This window comes from Mustela putorius, unplaced genomic scaffold (assembly GCF_011764305.1).
Source record: "Mustela putorius furo isolate JIRA1106 unplaced genomic scaffold, ASM1176430v1.1 tig00000281_pilon_pilon_pilon, whole genome shotgun sequence".
In the NCBI taxonomy this organism is placed as follows: Eukaryota; Metazoa; Chordata; class Mammalia; order Carnivora; family Mustelidae; genus Mustela; species Mustela putorius.
In genome coordinates, this window is record NW_025421343.1 from 17,030,476 (window position 1) to 17,049,634 (window position 19,159).

At 41.0% G+C, this 19,159-nt stretch overlaps 1 protein-coding gene across 1 annotated transcript in view; it reads right to left on the reverse strand.

The window, feature by feature from the left end:
* Window positions 1–14,841: 14,841 nt before the first annotated feature.
* The window catches only part of MERTK (MER proto-oncogene, tyrosine kinase), a 113,198-nt gene continuing 108,880 nt past the window's right edge, over window positions 14,842–19,159 (reverse strand). The window contains exon 19 of the mRNA XM_013045004.2: window positions 14,842–15,895. Coding sequence (XP_012900458.2) covers window positions 15,397–15,895 — 499 coding nt within the window. The 3' untranslated portion in view covers window positions 14,842–15,396. The remainder of the gene's footprint in view (window positions 15,896–19,159) is intronic.

Sequence of the window (19,159 nt, forward strand, 5' to 3'; positions counted from 1 at the left end):
TCTCTAAATTCATGGAAAGTGGTCCAGAAAGTACTTAGAGGTCAGGGTCCCTGAACCCAAGGCTCTGTGTTGTAAGCGTAACGTCGGTAGCACAGTTAGTAATTTTCAGACAAATAAAGCCTCCTGGTTACTTAAAGCTGAAAGTGGCAGGGCTTACGTCTATCTTATTGTGTACTTCGCCCAGCGTTTTCGTCTTTGAAAGCTTGCTGTCAAATAGAACTCCTTTATTGTCAAACGTAAGTAATGTCCAGAGGAAGAATACAATCCCGGATTAATATTGTTATAACTTAAAATAGAACTGATTTATAGTCAAGAGGCTCTCTCTGCCTTATCAGTCACTCTAGTCACTTACTCAGCCAGTAATTACTGAGGGTCTAGTCCAGAGTTCTGAGTTGAGGTTCACGTACGTATATAAATGTGAAGATTGAATTTGTGATAGCTCCTTTTCACAAGAAACTTGTAATTATATATAATTTTTTTTTTATTGTGCCAGATTTTTATTGTTTACTAATGCTTCGTATAGGCCCCTTGTTATACAACCATCAAAATTTGAGAGCACGGAGATAGATTTCTGGAACACTGGCCAATCCTCCCCAGTAGGTGGCACTAGCAGTTTGAAAGATATTTGCTATAAATTCGTGTACTGTAAATGTCTTTGTAATCCAGAAGTCTTTAACTTCCAACTTCAGTTGATGATGCTATGTATATTTATGTATATGATTAAAATCATTAAAACCTTAATTCAGTCAACAAATATTGTGTGCCTTAGTGCTAAGTATTGCACATTTGTACAGATTGCTGGTAATAGACTCAGCAAAGATTTTACATTATTAAAGTGTAAGTACTGTTGTCATTTAGATTTTGTGGCTATTTTACTAAAACCTAGCTTCCAAGGCAGACTAGAACTACTGTCACTGGGGCGCCTGGGTGGCTAAGTGGGTTAAGCCTCTGGCTTTGGCTCAGGTCATGATCTCAGGTTCCTGGGATTGAGCCCCACATCAGGCTCTCTGCTTGGCAGGGAGCCTGCTCCCCCCCCACCCACCCACCCACCTACCTCGCTGCCTACTTGTGATCTCTGTCTGTCAAATAAATTAATTAAATAAAATCTTAATTAAAAAAAAAAACTACTGTCATTGACTTGAGCAAATCAAGCAACATTGGTATCTCCTGCATCCAAGGCACTGCCTGGATAGGGATAAGATCAATGCAGCATAGTCTGCCATCACTGGTGAGGATGTAAAAATGTAAAAAGATGTGCACATGTAAAAAACCAATTAAATGAGGCAGAACAGGTAAAGCCTTGAAGCATGGATATTAAGAGTGTATGGGGGTAATCTAATTTTTTTCAAGAGTCCTTTATCTTTTAGAGATTTCCTTCCTTTGAGTTTTCCCAGAACCAGACCCTGAGGTAAAGATTTGAGAAGTAGTTCATTTGAGAGATGCAAGAAACACCAGTAGGGGAGTGTTATGGACTGAATTTCCCCCCAAAATTCATATGCTAAAGTCTTAACCCTCAGAATATGACTGTATTTGGAAATAGAGCCTTAAAAGAGGTAATTAAGGTGAAAACGAGGTTGTATATGTGGGCCCTACTCCAGTATGACTGGTATTCTTATAGAAGAGGAAATTAAGATATGCGTGTGTGCGCGCCTCTGTGCACTCAGGGGTGCGCACCCACACACAAAGACCACGTGAAGACACAGGGAGAAGACAGTCATCTATCTATAAGCCAAGGAGAAAGGTTCAGAAGAGACCAACCCTGCTGACACCTTGAATTCTGACACCTTGATGTCAGAATTCTAGTTTCTACAATGATGAGACAATAAATTATGTTAAGATGCCCAGTCTGTGGTACTTTGTTATGGCAGCCCGGAAAAACTGATACAGGGAGTGAGCAAATGGGACACATAGATGAGACAGATAATAAAGGGGACATTATCACATCAGCTACTACTGTCGGCAAAGGGAATGTAATCTCATTGAGAAACTTAGGAAAAAGCGTGAAACACATGCCTCGTAATCATCTCACAAGGGATGAAGGAGCTGAGATATCCATATCTTCATACCTGTTAGTCCTTGGTTATGATCTGTCCCTGTGGGGTCCGGGGTGCATCAATGACACTGGCAGTTCCAATCTACTATGAGCAGGACACAGTAGTTCTCCCCGCTTTTGAGGAAAGCCTTTAAGCAAAGCGATGCAGGCAATGAGAGCTAGAGTCAGTTCAGCCACACTGAAGTGAAAGGACAGGAGGAAGATGGGCACGGCACTGACAGGGACCCTGAAGAATCTCACCCTGAAATATTAACATAAGTTTATATGATGTCTGGGATTTTCTTTAAAATAATATGAGAAGGAGAGAAATGAGTGGGGACACAGATAAAACAAGACTGGCCATGAGTTGAACATTTTCTAAGACCTGGAGATGGATACAGGGGCATTTACATGACTATCCTATCTATTTTTGTGTAAGTTTGAAATTTTCCATAATAAAAAGTTTTTAGGGTGCTTGGGTGGTTCGGTCAGTTAAGTGGCTGCCTTCAGCTTAAGTCATGATCTCAGGGTCCTGGGATCCAGCCCCAGCCTGCTTCTCCCTTTCCTCCCTGCTCATGCTCTCTCTTTCAAATAAATAAATAAAATCTTTTAAAAAATTTATAAAAATTTGTTAGAGACTTCTGCTAGATGGAGCAGTAGGGACCAAGTTACCCTCCTGCCTAAAACAACAACAATAAACAGACCAAATATGAAACAACAGTTTTCAAGACACTGGACAGCAGGTAATGGACAATTATCACATTCCATAAGAAATAGATAGATAGATAGATAGATTAATTAATTCAGGCCCTCTTATTGGTCCAGCTTACTAGCTTAAGAAAGTTTCCAGATCAAAATATGGGGAAGAGAAACCAAAGCAGACCTAGCAGATTCCCAGAGGTTAGAAGATGGGATCCAATGCTAGTTTGTAGGACTGAATATGGAGAGGAAAGAGCTGTACAATGAGGAATCTTGGGATCTCTAGATGGTTTTCCTCAAATCTTCAGCAAGAACTGATCAGTTTCTACATGTGAAGAAACTGCCTGATGCCAAGAAAAGATTTACCAAGAAGGAACAGTACCAGAAAGGCTGGGAATAGTGCCTGTTCTGATCAGCTAACCTAGGAAATTTCATATATTTATAGGGCATTTTCTAGAGTTCTCAAAATTTTTTGGCCCCGACAATGGAGACTAACAGTCCCAAATTAAATAAGGCTCTTAAACCCAATTAACAAATCTTAAAAGCAAGACCTAAAAGGTCAAATTGTTTCCAAGAAAGTGTGTCCAAGAACAGAGCTTAAGGATATTTATAGGCATTTAAAAAATCTCTAGCACCTTAGAAGATCAAAACACAATGTTTGTCATCCAATTAAAAGTTACCAGGTAGGGGTGCCTGAGTGACTCAGTGGGTTAAGCCTCTGCCTTCAGCTCAGGTCATGGTCTCAGGGTCTTGGGATCGAGCCCCACAACCGGCTCTCCGTTCAGCAGAGAACCTGCTTCCTCCTCTCTCTCTGCCTGCCTCTCTGCCTACTTGTGATCTCTGTCTGTCAAATAAATAAATAAAATCTAAAAAAAAAAAAAAGTTACCAGGTATGCAAAGAATCAGGAAAATATAAGACATAAGAAGAGGAAAAAAAATTGAAACTGATCTAGAACTGACATGTCAAAATGAGCAGAAAAGAATATTAAAAATTACTGTAACTTTTTTGAAAAGATTTTATCCATTTATTTGAGAAAGAGTGTGAGAGAGAGAGCACACAGCATGGGCAGAGGAGAGGGAGAACGGACCTCCCTGCCAAGCAGGGAGCCCAATGCAGAACTCAATCCCAGGACGCCCTCAATCCCAGGACGCTGGGACCATGACCTAAACCAGAGGCAGACAACCAACTGACTGAGCCACCCAGGCTCCCCAAAAGTTATTGTAACTTAATTCCATATGTTCAAAAGTTAAGTAGAGACATGGAAAGTAGAAAAAAGACCAAATTAAGTTTCTGGCAATGCAAAATACAATGCATGAGATAAAAAATATACTAGATGGGATTAATGACAGATTGGCTACTGTAGAAGGAAACATTAGTGAACTTCAAGACATAGGAATAAAAACTAATCAAAATCTTAGAAAAGAAAAAAGAATGAAAAAATATTAAACATCAGTGAGCAGCGAGGATCAAGTGGCCCAATATATGTGTAACTGGAATCCCAAAAGAGGGGAGGCTCAGAAAAAATTTTTGAATAAATAATGGTTGAAATTTTCTCAAACTTGATTAAAAACTATAAACTCACAGATCCAAGAAGATAATTAAAGGCAATCAGAAGAAATCCAAAGATTACACCAAAGCATATCATAAGCAAATGCATAAAATCAGTGATAAAGAAAAAGATTTTAAAAGCAAAGAAAAAGGGGGCACTTGGGTGGTTCCATCAATTAAGTGGTGACTGTTGATTCTGGCTCAGGTCATGATCTCAGGGTCCTGGGATCAAGCCCCACATCAGGCTCCGTACTCACTGGGTAGTCTGTTTGGGGATTCTATCTCTCTCTCTCCCTCTGCCTCTCCTTCTGATTGCACTCTCTCTGTCATTCTCTAAAATTAGTAAGTGAATCTTTTTTTTAAAAAAAAAGAGGGAAAAAAAGATGTGTTATATGCCCAAAAAAAAAAAAAAAAAAAAAAAAAACCCAAAGAGATAAGAATGACATAAATTTCTTGTCAGAAACAATACAAATAAGAAGACAATGGAGAAACATTTTCAGAAGTATTGAGAGAAAATTTTTTTTTTTTTTTTCAATTTAGAAATCAATACTCAGCAGAAATATCTTTCAAAACAAATGAGAAACAGTCATTTTCAGGGACACCTGAGTGTCTCATTTGGTTAAATGTCTGCCTTCAGCTTGGGTCATGATCTCAGGGTCCTGGGATCAAGTCCCCCATTGGGCTCCTTGCTCAGTGATGAGCCTGCTTCTCCCTCTGCCTGCCGCTCTCTTTGCTTGTGTTCTCTCTCTTTCTGACAAATAAATAAATAAAACCTTTAAAAAAAAAGAATTGTTAAAAAAAATAGTCATTTTCAGATTTATAAAAGCTGAAGGAATTAATCATGAGAAGACCAGTCTTCAGTAGAAATGTCCAGAAGATGATTCCAGGTGGGAGACTGGATTCACACAAAGGAATAAAGAGCAGTGGAAATGGTAACAACATAACTATATAAGATCTTATTATTGAAAAATCTTTAACAGATATTTTACTACTTAAACAAACATAATAACACTATTTTTGGGTTTATCACATGTGTGAAATAAAATCCCATGCCTCAATAGCATAATGCCCAGGAGTGAAGCAGTGGAAATATATTATTATATGGTTTTTATACTATACATGATATATCACTTGAACTGAGACTGAAAAAGTTAAGTATATAACTATAAATCTTAAGATAATCACTAGAAGAACAAAAACTGATGGGAGGTGAAATGGAATTATAGAAAATATTTTATTATTCCAAAAGAAGGCAGAAAAAAAAATAGATAAAGGGAATAAAACACAGATAGGACAAATAAAACAAAAAGCAAGATGGTTGCTTGAAAACCAACCGTATCAATAATCATTTTACATGCCAGTGGTCTAATTAAGTAAAAGACAGTGATGTCAGATCGGTTGGAAAAAAAAGAAAAACCAACTATATGTTGCCTACATGGAAGGCACTTTAAATATAAAAATGCAAATAGGTTAAAATTGAAAAGCATGAGAAGTTGTATGATGTGCTAACCATATAAAGAGGAAAGCTAAAATGACTATAGTAACATCAGACAAAGTAGATTTCACAGCAGAGAATATTATGAGGGATATAGGGAAGGTAATGTTATAATGTTAAAGGGATCACTTCATCTGAAGGAAACAATAATCTTATATACTTATGCACCTAATAACAGAGTTTAAAATGAGTGAAGGAAGAACTAGATGGAAATCTATAAACACACATAATTATAGTCAACCCCAAAAGAAACCTTGAATCCATTAGCAGTCACTTTTTGTTCTCTCCTCTGCCAGCCCCAGGCAAACATTAATCTACTTACTGTCTCTATGGATTTGCCTGTTGTGGATATTTCACATAAATGGAATCACACAATATGTGGTCCTTTGTGATTAGCTTCTTTCACTCAACTTATTTTCAGAGTTAATCCACATTGCATCATGTATCAGTACATTATGGCTGAATAATCTTCCATGGTATAGATATCCCACATTTTGTTTATCCATTCGTCATCCACTGATGAGCACTGAAAAATCTTTAACAGATATTTTACTACTTAAACAAACCTTTGGTTTGTTGCACCTTTTGGTTATTATGAATAGCACTGCTATGAATATTTGTGTATAAAGTTACTGTGTGAACCTCTTTTCAATTCTCTTGGATATACACCTAGGAAAGCAACTGGTGGGTTGTAATGTAAATCTATATTTTAACTATTTGAGGAACTGCCAAACTGTTTTTTTTAAAGCTGCTGTAGTATCCTATAATCCCATCAGCAATGTATGAGGGTCCAATTTCTCCACATCCTTACCAACACTTTTCATTAACTGTCTTTCGGATTACAGCCATTCTAGTACCTGTGTGATGGTATTTTAGCATTATTTCCTTTTTAAATATTTTATTTGTAAGTAATCTCTACACTCAGTGTGGGGCTTGAACTCACAACCCTGAGATCAAGAGTTGCATGCTCCACCAACGGAGCCAGCCAGGTGCCCCTCACTGTGGTTTTGATTTACATTTTCCTAATGACTAATGAGTTGAATATGTTTTCATGTGTTGGCTGTTATATGTTTTCTAGGAAAAGTATATATTCAAATCCTTTGCCCTTTAAAAAAGTGGGGTTTCTTCCCTTTTAAAAATTAGGTTGTCTTTGTATTGTTGAGTTGTAAAAATTATTTATATTTCTAGATATAAGTCCCTTTTTATCCAGCCTAATGATCTCTGTCTTTTTTTTTTTTAAGATTTTATTTATTTGACACAGAGAGAGAGAGAGAGAGATCACAAGTAGGAAGAGAGGCAGGCAGAGAGAGAGGGGAGGAAACAGGCTCCCTGCGGAGCAGAGAGCCCTACATAGGGCTTGATCCCAGGACCCTGGGATCACGACTGGAGCTGAAGGCAGAGGCCTTAACCCACTGAGCCACCCAGGGGTCCTGATCTCTGTCTTTTCAATTAGAATGTTTAATCCACTCACATTTAGTGAAGTACTTATCACTGGCTGAATAGAGAACACTGTGAAAGCAGGGCAGACTTGTAAATTTCCTGAATTTGGAATATATTCTCCAAGCTGTAGACAGATCTATAAACAAATATTGTTTTATATATTTATATACATATTATATATATATATAAACAAATACCTTTCTACAAAAGGTAGAGGCTTTATTGCCTCAAGATGTTTAAGTACAGCAATGTTTAGTAATCTAAACCATGCTGACCCAGGGATGACATCCCTAAAAGCCAGACTTAAAAAATGAAAACAAGAATAATTTTTAAAAATTAACTAAGCAGCTTTCTGCCCATGGATGCCGCCGAGTAAGCATCGTTAAAGTCTCCCCTCCCACCGCCATCATATCTAAGTCAGAGTCTCTCAAAGAGCCTGAACAGCTGCGGAAGCTCTTCCTTGGAGGTCTGAGCTTTGAAACAACCGATGAAGAGTCTGAGGAGCCATTTTGAGCAATGGGGAACACTTACGGACTGTGAGAGACCCAAACACCAAGTGCTCCAGAGGCTTTGGGTTTGTCATATATGCCACTGTGGAGGAGGTGGATGCAGCCATGAATGCAAGGCCACACAAGGTGGGTGGAAGAGTTGTGGAACCAAAGAGGGCTATCTCAAGAGAAGATTCTCAAAGACCTGGTGCCCACTTAACTATGAAAAAGATTTTTGTTGGTGGCCTTAAAGAAGACACTGAAGAACATCATCTAAGAGATTATTTCGAACAGCATGGGAAAATCAAAGTGATTGAGATAATGACTGACCGAGACAGTGGCAAAAAGAGGGGTTCTGCTTTTGTAACATTTGATGACCATGATTCTGTAGACAAGATTGTCATTCAAAAATACCATACTGTGAATGGCCACAACTGTGAAGTTAGGAAAACACTCTCTAAGCAAGAGATGGCTAGTGCTTCATCCAGCCAAAGAGCCAAAGAGGTCGAAGTGGTTCTGGAAACTTTGGTGGTGGTCGTGGAGGTGGTTTTGGTGGGAATGACAACTTTGGTCACGGAGGAAACTTCAGTGGTCAAGGTGGCTTTGGTGGCAGTCGAGGTGGTGGTGGATATGGTGGCAGTGGGGATGGCTATAATGGATTTGGTAATGATGGAAGCAACTTTGGAGGTGGCGGAAGCTATAATGATTTTGGCAATTACAACAATCAATCCTCAAATTTTGGACCCATGAAAGGAGGCAATTTTGGAGGCAGAAGCTCTGGCCCTTATGGTGGTGGAAGCCAATACTTCTCCAAACCACAAAACCAAGGTGGCTATGGTGGTTCCAGCAGCAGCAACAGCTATGGCAGTGGCAGAAGATTTTAATTACTGCCAGGAAACAAAGCTTAGCAGGAGAGGAGAGCCAGAGAAGTGACAGGGAAGCTATAGGTTACAACAGATTTGTGAACTCAGCCAAGCACAGTGGTGGCAAGGCCTAGCTGCTACAAAGAAGACATGTTTTAGACAATACTCATGTGTATGGGCAAAAAAAACTCGAGGACTGTATTTGTGACTAATTGTATAACAGGTTATTTTAGTTTCTGTTCTGTGGAAAGTGTAAAGCATTCCAACAAAGGGTTTTAATGTAGATTTTTTTTTTTGCACCCATGCTCTTGATTGCTAAATATAATAGTCTGATCATGACTCTGAATAAATGTGTCTTTAAAAAAAACATTAACTAAGCAGAGGCATCAGTAGTCAAGCATTGGAGGAAAAACAGTCTATAGGATTAATTCAGGCAAGCCATTAAACAAATAAGAAAACACACAGTAATAACAACCACCTCTGGAAGGAGGAACAAATTAGAATCTATAGTTGTTGTTATATATAATCTGAAATATCCAGTTTCAACAAAAAATATGTGAAACATGCAAATGAACAAGTTAACTCATACACAGAAAAAAAAGTAGTCAGTAGAAATTGTCCCTGAAGAGGCCCAGATGACAGATTTGGTAGGCATTTTATTATTTTAAAAAGCATCTAGGGGCGCCTGGGTGGCTCAGTGGGTTAAAGCCTCTGCCTTAGGCTCAGGTCATAGTCTCAGGGTCCTGGGATCAAGCCCCGCGTCGGGCTTTCTGCTCAGCGGGGAGCCTGCTTCCTCCTCTCTCTCTGCCTGCTTCTCTGCCTACTTGTGATCTCTGTCTGTAAAATGAATAAATAAAATCTTTTTTTAAAAAAAAGCATCTATTTATAAATATGTTCAAAGAACTAAAGAAAATTATGCTTAAAAGTTTTTAACTAGAGGGGCACCTGGGTGGCTCAGTGGGTTAAAGCCTCTGCCTTCGGCTCAGGTCATGATCCCGGGGTCCTGGGATCGAGCCCCACATTGGGCTCTCTGCTTGGCAAGGAGCCTGCTTCCCTTCTCTCTCTCTATGCCTACTTGTGAATTCTGTCTGTCAAATGAATAAATAAAATCTTAAAAAAAATTTTTTTAAACTAGAAATCAAATAGAGAATACAAAGAAATACAAGTTATTAAAAGAAAAAGTGGCACATTCAGAGTTAAAAATACAATTACTGAGGGACACCTGGCTGACCCAGCCGGTAGAGCATGCAGCTCTTGATCTCAGAGTCGTGAGTTCAAGCCCCACACTGGGGGCAGAGTTAACATAAAAACAATTTTTTTTAAAAGGCACAATTGCTGAGATGAAAAACTCTCCAGAAGGACTCAAGAGCAGATGTGAGCCAGCAGAAGAAAGAACAGGCAAATCTGAAGATAGATCAGTAGAGATACTATAACTTGAAGTATAGAAAGAAAAAGATTGGGTAAACTATGGATTTATGTAACAAGAAATTATTTTCTATCCTTGGAGACACTAGGTTAAAAGAAGCCATCAGGACTCGTGGAGTTTAAGTGGCAGTCTACATTCCCTTGAACTGCCCAGACCATTGTGGTATAATGAAACTTTGGTTTTCAAACTCCTGCAAATGGCCCTTTAATTTTAAGTTTGACAGGGCAGGGCCTGAGGGCCTGCTTCCAGCGAAAGCACGTGTTCTCTAATTCTGAGGTTTGTTGGGATTCTAAACATCATCTGCAGGCTTGGCTTCAATAAAATGTGCAAGTCAGAGCATTCTGAGGAATATTTTTTAAAAGAAAGTATTCATCTAAAGCCCTGTTTTCCCTCCTCTAGACAGTTATTCAAGACAGCAAGGCTGTTCTTTGCAAATCCCAATGTCCAGAAAAAAGTCTTCTTCTCAAGGAATATTAGTAAATGGATGAATGGATTATATGTGGCCTCACAGAACTGTTGTTTGAAAACACTGCTTGGTTAGAATTTATAACTGTGCAGTCTCAGTAAGTCCACGAATTAATTTCATATTCTCATGTCCTTGAGAAGTAGGAAGGGTTAATGTATAGAACAATCAAGTTGCTCTTTCAAGTATCTACACATGGAATCCCATTTCAGTAGAAGATGATGTACATGAAAATATTCTGAGGTAGTGGTCTTTGGGTTACGGCATCTAGAATAATCATTACCTTTTTTTAAAAAGATTTTATTTATTTATTTGACAGAGAGGGACACAGCAAGACAGAGAACACATGTGGGGGCGGGGGGCCGGGGGGGGGGGGCAAGCAGGCTTCCCGCTTCCCGCTGAGCAAGGAGCCGGATGCTGGGGTCAATCTCAGGACTCTGGGATCATGACCTGATGACCTGAGCCAAAGGAAGACGCTTAACGACTGAGCCACCCAGGTGCTCCTAAACATTATTTTTTTAAAAAAGGTTTTTGTTTTAAATATTTATTTACTGGGGTAGGTGGAAAGGAGCAGAGTGGATAGGGAGAGGGACAAATATGGTCTACACTGAGCGTGGAGCCCAACAGTCCGAGGACACTGAGATCCCCACCTGAGCCGAAACCAAGTCCCACGCTTAATCAACTAAGCCACTCAGGCACCCCTCATTACATTTAAATATAATTAATTTAGGTAATTTAGACAGGTTTACATTAAACAGAAGGGCAGTTTTACTTCTGTTCTGGGAGTTTTAAAAGAGAGGATAAAATCTACATGTAGAAACATCATGATTTACAAAAATGTTCATTAAAGAAAACAAAACTTCCCATTTTTTCATGTCACCTAAGGTAACTCAGTGTCTTCAGAGAAGTTAAGTTGCTGTCATAGCTGGTTTATTTTGGGGTCCATTATTTTCCCATTGACTCAGCAGAAGTTCTCACTTGTTTTTGCCATTGACCAGGAGAAGTCACAAAGGTCCTGACTTTCATGAGTCAGGATTAGTCTGGCTACAGTCCATCTGACTTGCAAGATAAGAGACTGTGGTTTGGCTTGTTTCCTGAGCTGAAACTTCTGCTGGGTCTGGGGTCATGGAGGCAGCGGGAGAGTCCTTCCATCCTGGGAGGGCACTCAGACCCAACTCTGGTCCCGCAATCTTGTCCAAAGGCCACTACTGCTTGCCATCACCCACATACGGGGATGGATGGGCACTGAGGCTCACAAGTAGTCTAATTCCAGGATGAGACGGATAGGAGAGGAATCTCTGGGCATCAGGGTATAAGAGTTGCCTGCCTCTGAGCCCCGGAGTAATCTGGGGTGAGGGATGACAGCAAGTCTCCTTCACTCTGCCAACTTCATCTATCTCTGTGCATCCCTGGCAATGGTGAAATTCTTTTATTTTTGAGTTAGTGTCATCTTGGAGGGAGTTGATAACACAATCAGGGAAAATATTTCTAATATGACAACTGGTGAGTTTGTACTGCATAAAAAACAAAATTGGGAGAAGCTTCCACTTGGGAAAAGTCTCTAATAAACATAAAGTTCTTTCAAAGACCTTGCTTCCTTCCCTTCCTACAGAACCCCCCATGGGGTTGCAGAAGGGATTGCGATTTGTGCTGTACACTTATGGAAAAAAATTCAGGCTCCAGCAGGGCCAAGTGACCTGCCTACAGTCCAAGGAGCGTTCACATGACTGGTTCCTGTCCAGCGTATGCCCCTGCCTGTGTGGCCCAGCTCAGGAGGCTCTGATCTTCACTTCTGCTTTCTACTTAGGAAAGAAAAAGAAAGGAAAGGAAGGAGGTAGGGTGAAAGGAAACAAGAAAAACCCTCCCAAAGCAGAGCTAGTCCCAACCCGTAGGTCACGAGTATTTCTGGTATTTGTTTATTTCTCTTGCCCTCTTGCCCTCACAGAAGACAATGACCCAATTTGTTTCTGTTTTCTCTCCCCGCTTTTCACTCATAAGAGCCACTTTACAAAAGTAATTTTTTACAAAAGGGAATTTAAAAGGCTATTTTCAATTCATGTGATGGAGTTTCCCAATGATGGTGTCCTCTGAAACTTACTTCTTCCAGAACTTTCAATCATTTCTCAGTGAGATTTGAAATGTCGCAATAATGGCTGTGCATCTTCTTTTCCCTCTGGGGAAAAGGGAGTAGGGATGGGAAGGTGCTGCCCATTGCATCCCATTTAATCAAGGGCCTGGTACATTGCTGTGGGCTGCAGACGAAGTGAGTTTCTCTGCTGTGTTTGTTGATGTCTCAAGAAAAGCCAGAAGCCATAGCTTGCTCACCTCTCCACGCTCTTCTGGAGTAGAACTGGTCCAGGCTTCTTGGCCCTTCTCAGGCCACATGGTACAGACTGAGCAAACTGGACAGGATTTGGGGGGTCATGGGCATTTGATGAGCTATTTATTATCTGTGTTTACAGTGTACAATTAGAGTCAGAAATATAAATCACAAAGTATATTAACTTAGGTATTTCATGTTAAATTTACATGAAACTTCCAAATAACAGTTTTTCAATTTGTTTATTTATCTTATGCATGTGAGCATACTTTACTACAATGGGTTTTTTTTTTTTTTTTGTGGTTTTGTCCTAATAGCAAACTTTTTTTTTTTTAAACAGGTTGAATCTTTTTTTTTTTTAATTTTTTTTTATAAGCATATATTTTTATCCCCAGGGGTACAGGTCTGTTAATCACCAGGTTTACACACTTCACAGCACTCACCAAAGCACATACCCTCCCCAATGTCCATAATCCCACCCCCTTCTCCCAACCCACCCCCCCAGCAACCATCAGTTTGTTTTGTGAGATTAAGAGTCACTTATGGTTTGTACAATGGGTTTTTTTTTTTTTTTTTTTGCTTGAACTAGCCACTCAGTTCCCAATCCAGGATTTAATGATGAACTATTCACATTCTTTTTTTTTTTTTTTTTTCAGATTTTTATTTATTTATGTAAAGAGAGAGAGAGAGTCGATGAGAGAGGGAACATATGCAGGGGGAGTAGGAGAGGGGGAAGCAGGCTTCCCACTGAGCAGGGAGCCTGATACAGGGCTCGATCCCAGGACCCTGGGATCATGACCTGAGCTGAAGGCAGAGGCTTATTGACAACCACCCAGGTGCCCTGAACTATTCATATTCTTGATAGTCACCATCAATAAGAAATTTTGCACAAGTAGGTGATATAAAATATTTTGTTGATTTTTCCAACAACCATTCCAAAATTTCTAACAGCAGAAATTATCTATTATCTTTATAGGTTTTAAAAACCTTTTTTTTGTTTTTTGCTTGTTCACTGATAAAATGTAATGCTAGCTTTTTCTACAATGCAGATCCTTTTCAAGCCCTCAGAACTTTCTTGTATGGAGCATTTCACAGCAACAGTGAAATGGGCTCCTGCTGGAGTCTGGGGCTTCTGGGTTGGCAGCCAAGACCAGGACCCAGGCTGTGGGAGCCACCCCTCTGGGCCCAGCGCCCACACAGATCCTCACAGGCTGCGGCGACTTGGGTGAGGCTGCTCCCAAGTGGGCAGCAACAGGCCCGAGGGATCAATGCTCACACTGCTATCAGTCTATTGCCTTCACCAGAAGAGTAAGTTAGGGTCTCCCTGCCTCAGCCTGCCCATCTGTGAAGTGGAGAGAACAGTAGGTACCTGCTGGGGGTGTTATTAGGATGAAATGAGTGCTGTGTGTAGCCACACAGTAAGTGCTACCTATGTGTTTATTAGATACAATTGAAAGGTCAAGGGGCTCTGGAGCAAAGCCCCGAATTACATGCTGCAGAACCATATTACTTGGCTCTAGAATTCTGGCTGCACCGCTCCCTAGATGTGGCCCACAGCACATTCAGCGTCTCCAGCCTCGGATTCCTGGCCCATTCGTGAAGATGGCATCGGTGGCCATGGTAGTGTAGTACAGATTAAATAGGGCAGTTCACGTAAAGTGCTTGAAACACAGCAAGTGCTCCAGGAACACTGGCTGCCAAGACACAGCGGAGCCTGGATGTGAACTCAAGAGGCGCCGAGTTCCAAGCCGGGGTGGACCCTGTCCATGGCCCACATCTACCTCCTGCAAATTGCGACTCTCCAACAGAAAAGTGCTCTCCACCTGTACGACTCTCTTCGAACAAGTTATTTTAAATCTTTCCATCCAGAGTGTACTTTTCCATTCCATATTTATTGCTCTTCATCTTTGGACTCTGGAGTGGTTTTTCCATATCCTGAGAGAACAATGCCAAGATTGGTCAAAGGGACTGCATAGAGGGCCAGGCATTAAAGGGAATTCCTTTTGCAAAGACACAGAGGCTGCTGGTCAGTAACCGCTCTTTTTCCAAGTAAGTACGACACATCCTTCCTCGTTCATATTTTATTAAGAAGTCCTATCAGAGAATTAACCAGTTATAAAACTTTAAATATTAAATAAATCATTCTTAGCAAATAGGTGATTCATGTAAGAATATCAGATTTTTCATAAGACCAGAAGCAAAGTCAAATATATCATTTCATTTTACCAATTATTTTTAACACTTAATGGTCATAAAAAAGAAAAGGACTTTAAAAAAATAACACTGACTCTGTGCTAATGTTAACACCAGGGAACAGCTGTAGAGATGAGGCTGTTAAAGTGTAAATTTTAGATCTGCAAGGGAAGCAACATGAAATAAGTCATCTTTTATTAAAATAGATCTTTTCTCTTTCCAGCATATACATATATATATGTACCTTCTCTTTAAATAAATATATATTATGTATTTTTCACGATGACTTACTTGACAACATTCACCCGGTGCTTTAGGACCAAGGCATTCAGTTGGGAAAGGAAGACAGATTCCAAAAACATGGAGTGTACAGGGATTCTCCCAAAGCAGAAGAATTGCCTTGAGTTGGGAATGTCTCTCGGCTCTCCTCATATGAGGACTTCTGAGTCTTCTGAGGAGTTGTCGGCAAATAAAAGTCCATCTGGTGATGGGCTCCCCAAGGGCAGTGTGCTGGACTGGGACCAGGAGACTCCATTTTTTACAAGTCTGTCCCCTGGCAGAACACAGTTCTTTTCCGGGGCGGCAGAAGCCAGATCTCCCCATTCCTCATTGCCCCCGTTCAGGATGTACCTTTCCTCCTGAGGTCTGTTCTCATGAACTTCTGCCGTCACGATGCTGACAGCCGCACTGGGAGTACAAGAACCAATAATAGAGTCAAGATCAATATTCATGTCTAGCTGAGCAAGGGCGGGGCCCTCTCCAGGGTCCTCACAGCTCTCGGGAAACTGTGTGTTGATGTAAATGACATCAGCTTTGTCCTGAACTTCAGGCAAACTTTCCAAGAGCTTTTCTAGCTGCAGCCTCAACATGGAAAAGGTGGGTCGGTCCAAGGGCTCAGCTCTCCAGCAAGAATGCATTATTTCATACCTACAAGCATACAGAAGCGTGAGTTATTTCCCAGTCTAGCACCCGGAGCCCCGAGTGCAGTCCACACCTTGTTTTCACCTATTCTTTGATTCCGTCACATTTTAATCCACACTTACTCTACTTCTGGCAAATTAATGTGGTTTGCTCATGGCATAATATTTGTTCAGTTTTATAAATGTCCCATGGGTATGTAATAAGTGATTCTCTGGCCCCAGGAATACAGAACTTATGTGGCAATTATATCTAATGTTGTGAAACAGGATTATTTCAGGTCCTCCCTTCATGCTAGAGGTTGGCAAACCAGATGGCCTACAGGCCAAGTCCAGCCCATTGTCTGTTTTGTAAATAAAGTTTTATTGGAACATAGCTACATATTGTCTACAGCTGCTTCTGCTATCATGGCAGAGTCAAGTAGTTGTTACAGAACCACATGGGCTGCAAAACCAAAAATATGTATTATTTGGCACTTTATAGAGAAAGTATGCTGACCCCAGTTCTATACCATCAAAATGGGACTACAGCCAGGAGAGCTGTGTTAGCTGGGACCTGGGGCAGGGGATAAAGTGGTGAAGGATGTCTACCTCACAGGGCTGGGTGTTTTGTGTGTGTCACCAAACTGCGACTTCTCAACAGCCCTGTCATTGTTATACTGCAGTGAAAATGAAAGCAGACTCTGGGATGTTATAGATGCTACCACTGCTGTGTGGACGGTAGGGGAACCAGCCTCTGACTGGACAACTCCTACTCCCAGGAGCTCATGGCCCCTCTGCTGTGTTCTGTACAGACAGTTGGCTCTTCCGGGTAGCTTCTTCATTCCCAGTGTCTGATAGAATTAAGAATTATGAGTGCAACTGGGTGCCTGGGTGGCTCAGTGGGTTAAAGCCTCTGCCTTCAGCTCAGGTTGTGATCTCAGGGTCCTGGGATCGAGTCCCACATCGGGCTCTCTGTCTGCCTTTCTGCCTACTTGTGATCTCTGTCTATCAAATAAATAAATAAAATCCTTAAAAAAAAAGGAATTATGAGCACAATAAAATAGAGATGGCCAAATTAGGAACTACTGGCCAGAGATGAAGAGTGAGTTACACCATCATTTCATTTTGATTCTATCCTGTTTTCAGAAATTGATATTCATGTCACTGGATATGAAAACAACCCAAATTAAAATCATCTGACACATGGAGTAGATGCGATCTTATGAACATAAATATGTAATTCCTGTATTTACACTGAACATGTGATGTAGATCCTTTGGCTTATTTTTATTTATTTATTTATTTTAAGATTTTATTTATTTATTTGACAGAGATCACAAGTAGGCAGAGAGGCAGGCAGAGGGAGAGGGGGAAGCAGGCTGCCCGCTGAGCAGAGAGCCTGATATGGGGCTCAATCCCAGGACCCTGAGATCATGACCTGAGCTGAAGGCAGAGGCTTAACCCATGAGCCACCCAGTGGCTCCTTCGTTGGCTAAAGAATAAAGCCCCCACTTTGGCTAATTCTACTAGCATGTGGTCCTTCACACATGGGCAGATCTCATCTACGGAGGTGTCTAACAATATCTTTTCACTTGTTTACTTTTGCAGCCTCTAACAATACTTGCGGATGCTTCTGGGAGGTGGAGATCTGCAAAGCACTATGTCTACAAAGGGGCCGGCCATGAAAACAGGACACTGAGGCATATTCCCCCGGCTAAGAACCCTGATTTTCACCTGGATATCAGGCTTCACCGTGCTTTGGCCTCTCTCTGTCTTTATAAAACTTCAGTAGATGGCTACTTAGACTTGACAAACAGTTTTTGTTTCAATTTTCATGGCTTTTGTGATATAAATCAATTTGCATGACTCCCCCCTCCCCCAACAAAGCCTTGACTGTTGGCATTCCGAGATGAACTTTGAGGCATTCTGTCCTTAGAGACACATTCTCCTTTCCATTACTTCATCAAGGGGCTGTGTTATCTAACTTACTTTCTTGTTTCCTGATCTTAGGAGAAAGCATTTGAATAATCTATCACGTTTTTCATGTAGCAAAGTAGCAATATCATTTTGAAACATTAATTTTGAGGATTTTAAGTATTTGAGAGATAGCTAGCAAGAGAGACAGTACAAGTGGGGTGAGGGACAGAGGGAAAAGCAGACTCCCCACTAAGCAGGAAGCCCAATGTGGGGCTTGATCATGGGACCCTGGGATCATGACCTGAGCCGAAGGCAGACACTTAACCGACTGAGCCATCCAGACACCCTGAAACTTACTTGAAGTGCTTTGTGAAGTACTTAAAAATATGAACATGGGGGCACCTCAGTGTCTCGGTCATTAAGCATCTGCCTTCAGCTCAGGTCAAGATCCCAGGGTCCTGTGATCAAGCCCGGCATCAGGCTCCCTGCTCAGTGAGGAGCCTGCCTCTCCCTCTCCTACTCTTCCTGCCTGTGTTCCCTCTCTCGCTGTGTCTCTCTCTGTCAAATAAATATAAAATTAAAAAAAAAAAAAAAAAGAACACGGCTTTTACAGATGGGGGAGCATGTATATCATCTAAGCTGCTCCCCACAAAGGGCAATGCCACAGTAGTGGACCAAGGAGAGGAGCAAGAGGGCCTGGAAAGTAATGGGGGGCTGTGAGCTTTAGTAATTTCAGTTTATGGGTGGGAAAAAAACCAATAGGTTTGGTAGCTGCCTTTGTAAATGGTCATTTTTGTTTTTCTGTTAAGATTTTATAAAAGAGGGGCACCTGGGTGGCTCAGTGGTTAGGCCTCTGCCTTCGGCTCGGGTCATGATCTTGGGGTCCTGGGATCGAGCCCCGTATCGGGTTCTCTGCTCAGTGGGGAGCCTGCTTCCCCCCTTCTCTCTCTGCCTGCCTCTCTGACTACTTGTGATCTCTGTAAAATAAATAAATAAAATCTTTAAAAAAAAAAAGATTTTATAAAAGAGATAATCCAAACTTATCAGCTGCTAGGGGCTGAAGGCAAGAGACGGGGAGCGTCTCATGGGTATAGATTTTCAGTTTCTTAAGATGAATAGAGTCCTGGAGATGGAGGGTAGCGACAGTTGGGTAACAAAGTGAAAGCACTTAATGCTCCTGAACCTCACATTTACAAGCGGTTGCGTTACATCTCTTTTACCACTATTTTTTTTTTTTAAAGATTTTATTTATTTATTTGACAGACAGAGATCACAGGCAGGCAGAGAAGCAGGCAGAGAGAGAGAAGGAAGCAGGCTGCCTGCTGAGCAGAGAGCCTGATGTGGGGCTTGATCCCAGGACCCTGGGATCATGACC